General features: G+C 40.4%; 1 protein-coding gene across 1 annotated transcript in view; it reads left to right on the top strand.

The window, feature by feature from the left end:
• Positions 1–1345: 1345 nt before the first annotated feature.
• Positions 1346–10878, top strand: part of FTCDNL1 (formiminotransferase cyclodeaminase N-terminal like) — a 42020-nt gene continuing 32487 nt past the window's right edge. The window contains exons 1-4 of the mRNA XM_052635790.1: positions 1346–1635; positions 3423–3549; positions 6228–6323; positions 8011–8163. Coding sequence (XP_052491750.1) covers positions 3435–3549; positions 6228–6323; positions 8011–8163 — 364 coding nt within the window. The 5' untranslated portion in view covers positions 1346–1635; positions 3423–3434. The remainder of the gene's footprint in view (positions 1636–3422; positions 3550–6227; positions 6324–8010; positions 8164–10878) is intronic.

Genomic DNA, 10878 nt, shown 5'->3' with positions numbered 1-10878 from the left:
AGATATTAACATGCATATAAATCTATTTTATACATTTTTTATGCAGATTCAATAGGAAAAAAACCCTCAAATATCTATTTAATTCCTTAGGGTCCCAAAGCACTTTGAGGATTTAAACTGATAAACCAACCTCAAAGGGACTGATTCTTGCAACTAAAACACAGACACCTCTGGGGTGAAATGTGGCAACAGTTTGACAGGCATAGCAGTAGCTTAGGCCAGAAAGGATTTATCCAATTAAAATTATGGGATGAATTTTGGCTGGCAGAATGTAATTACCAGCCTTGGAAAGGATCCAGGATCCTGAGGTTAACACCCCTCCTCTTGCCAACAACCCTCCTACCTGCCAACACTCTGAGATGGAGAAGGCTGGATCTGACACAATCGCACATAATACTGTTGTGACATCTAAGTACAATGATGATGATGTGAGAAGCATCATGAACCTGATTTTTTTTAACACTCATTATGTTACTTATTTTTATGCCACATTAGGCTAGAAACCAAATGTCCACATAAATGTTAATTTCCTCAAATCTGTGTTTAAAAAGTATAATTAGAAAATAAAAAATAGATTTAAAAATTAATGTATTCCGCCCAAGTAGTTATTTAGTGATTATTTCACTTCAGGAACAAAATTGGATCAAAATGGTGACATTTAATCCTTGTTACATTAAAAAGAAAAAAAGCAGGTCCTGATTTTTTTTTTTTGGAAGAGAAATGTATTCTCAAGGTTCACTGGCCTAGAAAAAAGGGAAATGCTTAATGCCTGGTTCCTACTCGTTGTAATTTTGACTAAACGGGTATATGCTTTTGTCTTGGTCCAGATCATATTGACAGTCGCTCGCGTACAGTGTTTCTCAGGAGGGAATTTATCAAAGGGGTGTGTGTGTGCCGGGCCGGGGCGGGAGGGGGAGGGGGTGGGGGTGGGGCGGGAATATGTGTTTCTGTGTAGAGAAAAGAGCCCCCTGCTGGTGTACGATCAATAAGTAATGACCTCATCATTAGATTCTAATTCCCTTTTAAAAAGTCATTCATTTACAAGAGAACCGTGGAGAGTTCCAAGTTAAAGCAAGCGGGGTGGGAAGGCACTTCTAGAAGAAGGGTTACGCTCTCCCGGACGCAGCACGCGGTCGGGTCGGGTCGCGTAGAGTCAGGAAGGAAGCTCAGAGCCCAGCCAGCGGGCGGCGGGGCTGGAGCGCGCCCGGGAGGCGGGGCCGGCGGCGGAAGCGGCGCACTGGTCACGCGCGGCGACTGAAGCTCGGCGCCGTCCTACCCCGCCGCCATCCGCGCGCGCAGGTGGCTTCCGCGCAAACCGCCGAGCGGCCGAGGTGGCTGCAAGCTCGAGGCGGGCCCCGGGTGGCGCCGCCGCCGGCCGCCCCTGGCTCCCGGCCCCGCCTCCCGCGGACGCTGTTCCCCTTGCTGTTTTCCCCCGGGGGCCCACAGCGAGTCCCTCGGTTTTACCCCTCGGCCCACCCCCTCGTCTCACGTGGCTCTGGGCCACTCCACGCTAGAACCCGCGCGGAACCTCACAGGGAGTGCCAGTGGCGGCGCCTGCCCCACACTGCGCTGTGCCTCCTGGACGAGCCTCTGCGGCCCTAAAAGTGCTAACGGTGGTGCGTGCGCCGGACGCAGGTGATGTGGCAGAGCGTTGGGGACTGCTCTGCGCCGTACAGGTCCACTCAGTTCCTCCGAGGGAGGCAGGTTTTGGGTCTCTAGCCGGAAGTAATCCCAAAGGTGATGGAAGGGGTGGGCGAATTACGATCATCCTCTCAAACCACAAGTGTTTGGGGTCTTGCTCAGGGTCAAATTCTTAGAGGAGGAGGAGGAGGAAGAAGAGAATGACTTGCCCTTTCTACTAATAAGCCTGAGTGCTTGCCAAAAGCCTGATATTGCCGCTAATTTCAGCTTTTGCAACGAAGGTGGATTTTTCTAACACCATCTTTGTGTGATTTAGCTGTCCACAGGGAATCAAACTGTGGAATGAGAGGATGAAACTAATCCTTTCTTTTGCACTGTTAGGGGTTGCCATAAACACCATTTGTTAAAAAGCATAATTATGTTGGGAAAGTGCCTGATGAGACAATTAAGCTACATAAACACACTGAAAACAAATGAAAGCCAGAAGACGCCCACACCCCTTGTGTAAAGCAATTTTTTGTTTACATAAAAACGAAAGAGGTCTGAGCTGCTCTATTGCAAGTGTTATTAATGTCTACAGAATCCTAATGACCCTATTTTTTCTGAATTTTCAATTGTGAGATGATGGTCACAATGTGAAAATTTGGAACTAACAGCGAAGCCCTGTTATCTCCTCTTCGGTTAAAATGATCAGGCCAATGAACAGCCCTAGTGAACAGAAGCCATTGGATTTATACACGGAGAACACTTAATTACACCGCAGCATGTTAGCTTTAACTTATGAGCTTAATGTGTGTCTCAGAGTTGTACACCATTCTCTGCAGTATCCCTCACAGGGAGGACTTTACCTGTCACAAAATGTTCCACAGTAAAATTTACTGAACTAGTTCATGAGGGCCACGTTCACTTTTAGCTCTATTTAAAAGAGGTGGAAATACGATGACCTGATCTTTAAAAAGGGGAATTTTTTTTTTTTTTTTTTTTGGCAATATTTAAACTTCAGTTCATAATATCGTTTGAAGTTTGGAAAGATAACTAGTTGAAAATACCATTCTGGGGTACTGAAGAAAGTCAAAGCAACCTCCAAAACTTGTATGATGATTCCATTTTCAAAGAAATCAGTCACGTTTTTGGCTGATTATTGAGTAACATATCCGAGTACTCCATGTCACTTTTCAGTTCAACGTACAAAGTCCTGTTCAAGATTTTAAACTGGTTTAGGGACTATGGAGATCAAAGTACAAGAGGAACTTAGTCAAATAGTTGTCACTTAAAACCTCCAAGTGAATCTCCTTTATTTGTTCATCCATGGCATGGCTGGTGGAGGTACCCTTTCTGTCAGAATAGTTTTTGTAAGAATCAGCATATTAAGTAATCTCTTGTTTCTCTTTTCTGTATTTCCCCAATACTCTTGTTTAGCAAAAGTATCATGCTTCTTCAAAAACAGGATTAAACTATAGAAGGCAGTATTTAAAACAGAGTGACATACTTTAATGAAAAAATTTCCCATGACAGAATTCAGACTGAGTGCTTGATGGCTATTTTCTAGTGTGTTACTGTCTTCACATATTCGCATGTGCATGACCGCATGTGCATGGTTTTTTGGCTGAGTCAGTGTGAGATATTATCCTTTAGGTGTTACCTACGAATGAAATAGTAAAGTATTCATGTTATGGCTACCTGGTTTCCAAACAGCTATGACTTTTTAAATGTTTAATGAATGTGAAAATATGAATAAACTGTAGAAACCAAAATGAAGACTCGTTTTTCTCCTTTCCTAGAAGGAAATCACCATGTCTTTTTGCCGAGTGGGGCTCCGTTTGGCTGCCTGTTTATTAAACATTTCAGAAGCCAGAAAAAAGTACGTTGTTGAGAACATAGCAAAAGCTGCTCTTCTTGAAAGAAATGGTAGGAACAACAGGCAATAGATGTGAATATGTAGTGTTTTGATAATGAGAATAATTTTTTTTTATTCTGCCGACAGTGTCTGTAGAACACACTTCTGCTTTCTTCCTGAATTTTCTCCCTTGTTTTTGGGCTATCATAGCTTGGCTCTAGGATGCTGAGATAGATCACTTACTCAGATGTGCACATACACTCTTTTCCAAATGCCTGCATACCATCCACAAGCATATTCACATTGGGGAGTGTGTCTGAAATGCACGTTATTCAGGATATTGACAGACTCCTGAAGAGGATATATTTACATACAGGTTTAATGTTTCCCTCATGGGCCATGTGTATGCTCATTAATAGAATGAGCATAATTCATTATGCTTTTTATTCAGCAGGTTAAATAAAAAATAAACTTGTGAATACCAAGTACTTTTCAAAAGCACTCCTGCCAGCAAAGCCCAGGCTGTCATTACAGCATTAATATTTCTACTCCATTTTCTCCATATAAAGACTCTTAGGCGTTTAAGAGATGTGTGTAAGATCATTCACCCATTCAGAGTCAGAAGACTGAAACTCAAGTCCTCTTTACCCCCTGGACCAATATTTACTATTAGAGATGCTACTCGTTCTCTTTTTTCTTAACCTTTGTTAAAATGTTCATGTGATGACACATAGTTCTAAATATTATTTGTTTTTACTTTCACACATACACAAAACACAGTGTATTTACAGGTTTACCATCACTTAAATACAAAAGCTTTGTTATTAAATCAACAGCTTTTTGGCAACAGGTGAGTATTAGGGTCGTAGCCCTGAAGCATTTGAAACAGTCTATTTTAATTTCTGGTTGTTGTTTTTTATTTGGTTATTGCTTTTCATGAGAGAGAGGTGCTTTTCCTAGGCCTGTTTCTAACCCTGAGCACATTTAAATTACCATCTAGCAACTCTGAGGGGCTAGGAATGTCTGTGAAAATTCCTGATAATTGCCGATAGGAAGACTCCTCTGGAGTCAGCATGCAGCTGTGCTTTTGCATTCTCTGTGGGAAGAGCCAGTTTGGGCCCCACATTGGTAGATAGTACATCTAATGGGATTGGGTGAATGTGCAGAGACACATTCTGTGATTAAGTGATTGGGCAGAGACATTTGTGGAAGTCACACACTGATGGACACCTGGGTCTCAACTCACAGTTTTTATCAGCTCATTAGTGGCAGCAGCTCAAATGGAATTATAGCTATTATACTCTATTACAAATACCAAACAATTTACTTCTGCTGAGATTCATACTGACAGCTACTCCTGCCAGAAGTAATTTTTTTTTTCTATATGCATGCTTAAGAAATTGCAAGAGAGAGTGTTCCATTCTTTCAGCATTTGAATCAATTGAATCATATGAAACTGAGAATAAAAGCTTTTCAGAAGAAGATTTTGGATGAAAAAAATAAAATTATCTCTTTTCTTCTAAAAGCTAAAGTATGTTAAAAAAAAAAAAAACACATAAAAAGGAGGTTGTATGATCTCGTTCCTGCTCTGTCTTTCGTAGTTTTTAAAATGCAGGGAAGGTAGCACTAGTTAAGAAAATGACCTGCTGTTTTACAGATAATTTAAAGGCATTTACTTTTAAGTGAGTGGAATCAAACTGTATCACCTATATTTTTTCCAATTAAGCAATGTGAAAACATTTAAATGGTCTGAAAGGTCTTATGTAAAGAAAGCTGAGTTATAAATTTTAGACCTACACCAGGGTAGGTCTCTGTAGATGCTCATTTGGCTATGAGTGAGTGACATAAGTTTATCTTTTCACATTATTAAAATTAATAGCATAGGGCTGCTATAAGCTCTGTAGTTCCGTATGTAACTTATTTTCCCTCTCCTTGAAAAGATTAATTGTTAAGCTGCCAGGGGACAGGGTGACAAAGGTATAATGGCATAGTGAAAGGCTTAATTACCTCCTGAAAACTTTTGTCCTTCACTTTGAATTTGCTTTTGTAGGCATACGAGGAACTTTTAAGGAGCTTGAGCAAGGCTTGTAAACTTCAAAAATAACTACGGGGTTATGGGTGGCCACCATATAAGGGTATGGCAGCTTTCTCCTCCAGGTTACACGTTTCAGTGAGTCACACGTGGCTGAAGGCTGGAAGTTGTTAACATCTGAAGGCTGTTGGTGGCCTTTGAAAAGGAGATGCTGGAGTCAGAACAGTTTCTAATAGGCAGGTGCATGTATCCCAGGAACCTCTGCTCTGGGCACTAATTGGCCTATCCTAGTTTTTCCAGATGTTATTTTTTGATCAGGTTTGATCTCTGGGTTTGGAAGGAAAAATTCACAAGGCGCAGAAGATGAGATTGAAAGGGAAAAGAATTTAGTGTGATACGGTTTGGTAATAGAAGAGGCTATCGTCTTGGACTGAGTTAAGAGAACTTTGACAAATTCAGAAGCAAGTGCAAGAGAAGGTCTCTGATAGACACCAAAGCCTAGTATCTGAGCTGAGCCATCCGATTGTAAAGGAAGACAATGTAGGAAGTGGACATTACTGTCTATGAATTTCCTGACTAGTCAGTGTCACTTCAGAGGTCACCCCTTCCCCCAAATTTTTCTGTTAAGCTAAATTTTGTTGTATCAAGAAAAATAAAGTATTAAGATTTCACCAGAGGAAAAAGATTCTTTCATTTATGTGTTTTTTTTTTTTATAGGACAGAGACATCCTGAAGTATCAGTGCTCAATATATTTTCTGATCCAGAGTACAATAGATCAGTCATTACAATAGCAGCTTCTATTGATGAGTTAGGTAAGATTTCAGTTTCTTTTTCTATATATGTCTTTTGGTGAAGGGTGGGCTTTCAGTAGACCCAAATGTTCCTTAATCATTGATTTCCTGTGTTAATCTGAATACTCTTTGCCATACATAAGAAGTCTACCTCAAAATTGCATTTCTTCGTTTTTCTGAACAGGTACATCTTTGAGATATGCATTTCCTACTTCCTCTTCATTAAAATGAATCTTGGGGTCCAGTATTTAATAACATTCTTTCCTTGAAGATGATCACATATTTTTTGTGGTTAAGAAAAATATCTTCAGATTTTAACCTGTGAAGTCGTAGTGTTGAATTTGATTTCACTGATAAGTTGACTTGAAATTAAACATGCTAAGCAGTTGTGTTTTGAGTCAGGAGCCTGAAAATCTTGAGATGGTCCCTTGGGTGAAATGAAATGGGTTTCATGTGTCCTGCTGTAAGATTTAGTGGGACAGCTTGAATTTGAAGGATCATACTTGATTAAACAAAAATATGTATTATCTTTAGCATTGCTTGGTAAAGAATTTAAATTATTTTCAGATAAACTTGGTTTCAGCTGAGCAGATTGTCTTTTCTCAAAAGGTATGTTTGTTTGGAAAGCAAAGAGCTGATGGATGATTCTCAGCAAATGCAGGACCAATTATGGTCGTGCTGCTGCTAAGTCACTTCAGTTGTGTCCAACTCTGTGTGACCCCACAGATGGCAGCCCACCAGGCTCCCCTGTCCCTGGGATTCTCCAGGCAAGGACACTGGAGTGGGTTGCCATTTCCTCCTCCAATGCATGAAAGTGAAAAGTGAAAGTGAAGTCATTCAGTCATGTTCGACTCTTAGCAACCCCATGGACTGCAGCGCACCAGGCTCCTCCATCCATGGGATTTTCCAGGCAAGAGTACTGGAGTGGGGTGCCATTGCCTTCTCCGAAAATGGTCGTACTGCACTGCTAATGAAAACTCAAGAGTAATAACACTCTGAGGTGTGTATATGTATTTAGATAGAATAATTGATGAACCTGGAGAAGCAACCCACTCCAACATTCACACCAGGATAATTCCATGGACAGAAGAGCCTGGCAGGCTACAGTCCATGGCATTGCAAAGAATTGGACAAGATTCAAATGACTTAATACACACACAAAATTTAATGAAATTCTAGTTATAAGAGCAAAACTAAAATACTTATGGTATACTTTTAAATTGTATTTTTGTTTTTGTTGTTCAGTCACTAAGTCATGTCCAGCCTGTCTCCCACTATCTCCTGGAGTTTGCCCAAGTTCATGTTCATTGAATTGGTGATGCTATGCTATGTTTGTCTATTTTAATGTAAATTCATAAAATATTCTGAAGATGACAAAGAATTTTATCAGATTAATTTGATAAGGTTGAAACAATTGAAAGTAACCACTTATAAAAAAAGATACAAAGTTTTTTAAGGCCAATAAACTTTGCTTTCTTCTTCCACTTTGGGAAGTAAAGAGTTGGAAGAAATGTGAAACTTTATGACACTTGGGAGGCTGGGAGAGGGGAAATGTTGGATCTTACATTTTTCTTTATTTTGGATGAATAAACAATCTTCTGTACATTTGATGAAAGGAAAACAAAAGGACAGTAATAATTACAGCTGCTTCTTTAAATGCAATTGAGAGTTTAATGATTTTATTTTATTTTAATTTTACATTTTTAAGGCAATTCCGTTCTGGCTGCCTGCTTGGAAGCCTTCCAGTCTATCGATATGGAGATTCAGGAGGGGATCCATCCTTGCCTGGGAGCAGTGGACCTGATTCCCATTTACCCTCTTTCTGGTGTCGGAGTGGAAGAGTGTGGAGCTGTGGCCAGAAGTAAGAGAAAGTTTGGGGAAGTGTGTTATTCCTTAATGGAAACCATTTTTACAAATCAGAACAGCTTGTGACAATATAATCACTCCTCAGTTCCCTGGGAAAAATCGACCTTGAAAAATTGTGTCAACAATAAGCTTTCATGGGTTGCAGTGGCACACACGGTGTCTCTGTGACTCATCCTTCCACGTTCCATTCCACGACGCTGTGAAACACTCAATGCTGTGGGATGCAGCCAATCAATCACTGTGTCCCCTTACAAATCCACGATAGACCAGGAGGAAACAACACTAGTTTTTAATGAGTTCCTTAGACTCTTCAGGGCAGAACAATGGTGTGTTTCGCCCATCTGTGTTCTATTTTCTTGAGCAGGGGTAATGATGAGGTTGAAAACCCACTTAAATGTTAACTCCTACCCCTTTTTCCTCTGATTTTTTTTTTCTTCTCTTTTTTCCTTGTGTACAACTCTCTTTAAGATTTTCTTTAGAACTGAACTGTCACATGCTTGATTTCAGCCCCAGGGGTAAGTTTAATTTGGAAAATTTGAGCTATGTCACTTGAGGTGTTTTTGAATTAAGCAAATTGGGAGAAAAGAAAGACCTTTTGCCTGGACTGTCTCGCTGGTTAATTATGAGATTCAGAGGCCCATAAGCTTTGGGGGAAAGTCCGCTGTAGGATGATTGCAGACTTCTCTCTATGACCTCAGAAATCCTCTGCGGTGTTGCCTCATTTTTAGGTAACAGGGAGGTGTGTAACATTTGGGATGTCGATTTGGACTCTAGCTGAGCTACGTCAAGCCCTAGAAATAGGAAAGGAGGCTTGTTTCCAAAGGTGTACCTCACTGCTTGTGCTGCGTTTTTAACATGACCTGACAATCTGGATTATTTCTCTGGGGAAATCTCAGCCCGAAATTTGGTTTCCTTTTCCTCTAAGAGTTAAAACTCAGCATAGGGGAATATACATTTCACACGAAAATGAAGAGTTCAGAATTGTTCAGACCAGAATAATGATTTTAATTGTCTTCAAAACAATTATGTTCAGTTATATTAAATCTCAAATTAGCTAGTACAAGAAGTTCTTCATTACATCAGGACTGGTCCACCCCAGATTCTCAGCCAGCATAGGAGACAGTTGACAACAGGAGGGTCTGGACAGAATACTTCTCCCTTCCTTTGCCCTTTTACTTCATTGGCAGCTACTGTACCTCATGATTTAAACATGGACATTTCTAATTAAATGTGAGCTCAGCTGCATTCTTGAACTAATTTATAACATTCAATTTGAAATGTAATAGCTTCAATCTTCATCTGATTAAAAACAGTCATATACTGTATGTGGTTACTATTTTGATGCTCCAACATGCAGTTTTTGTTTCTATATTCTCTTTCCTACACAGCTGTTCATCTAATATCATCCAGTTTTTTTAAGTTTTTAAAATTATTTTGGTAACAGCATGCTCAGGCATTCTTATGAGGAAGAAGTGTTCATATTCTGGGATCTCACCGTTCTCAAAACAGAGACAGGATGTTTTCTACTAGGGTAACTGCTTCTCACGGAAACTACATTAAAATAATAATTTAACTAACTTTCTATGGGAAGAAGGGCAATGGAGAATATTCTAGTGATGTAGAATATAGTTAATATGTCTGTTCACGTATGCTTTATGTGCAGAAATCCTGAATAATATATTTCAAACGTTTTGATAACAGTTGGAAGCTTGCTTATTCCTTAAGGAAGGGGTTCTTAAAGTAGGGTCCAAAATTGGTGTTCAGGGAACTTATAAATAATGTTAGAGTCACTTGCAGTTTTTTATGATGTGCATTTGTGTATACATACATAGCTACACACACACATAATTTTGCATATAATTTTAGTTTAAGAACCTCTGCCTCTCAGTTCAGTTCAGTTCAGTTGCTCAGTCGTGTCTGATGCTTTGTGAACCCACGAACTGCAGCACGCCAGGTCTCCCTGTCCATCACCAACTCCCGGAGTCCACCCAAAGCCATGTCCATTGAGTCGGTGATGCCATCCAACCATTTCATCCTCCATCGTCCCCTTCTCCTCCTGCCCTCAATCTTTCCCAGCATCAGGGTCTTTTCAAATGAGACGGCTCTTCGCATCAGATGGCCAAAGTATTGCAGTTTCAGCTTCAACATCAGTCCTACCAATGAACACCCAGGACTGATCTCCTTTAGGATGGACTGGTTGGATCTCCTTGCAGTCCAAGGGACTCTCAAGAGCCTTCTCCAACACCACAGTTCAAAAGCATCAATTCTTCGGTGCTCAGCTTTCTTTATAGTCCATCTCTCACATCCATACATGACCACTGGAAAAACCATAGCCTTAATTAGACGGACCTTTGTTGGAAAAGTAATTTCTCTGCTTCTTAGTATTCTGTCTAGGTTGGTTATAACTTTCCTTCCAGGAGTAAGCGTCTTTTAATTTCATGGCTGCAGTCACCATCTGCAGTGATTTTGGAGCCCCCCCAAAATAAAGTCTGACACTGTTTCCACTGTTTCCCCTTCTATTTCCCATGAAGGGATGGGACCAGATGCCATGATCTTCGTTTTCTGAATGTTGAGCTTTAAGCCAACTTTTTCACTCTCCTCTTTCATTTTCATCAAGAGGCTCTTCAGTTCCTCTTCACTTTCTGCCATAAGGTTGGTGTCATCTGCATATCTGAGGTTATTGATATTTCTCCTGGCAATCTTGATTCCA

The sequence above is a fragment of the Budorcas taxicolor genome, chromosome 2 (assembly GCF_023091745.1).
Source record: "Budorcas taxicolor isolate Tak-1 chromosome 2, Takin1.1, whole genome shotgun sequence".
NCBI classification, from domain to species: Eukaryota; Metazoa; Chordata; class Mammalia; order Artiodactyla; family Bovidae; genus Budorcas; species Budorcas taxicolor.
The sequence above is the reverse complement of the archived record's forward strand: the minus strand, read 5'-3'. Positions and strand labels throughout refer to the sequence as shown.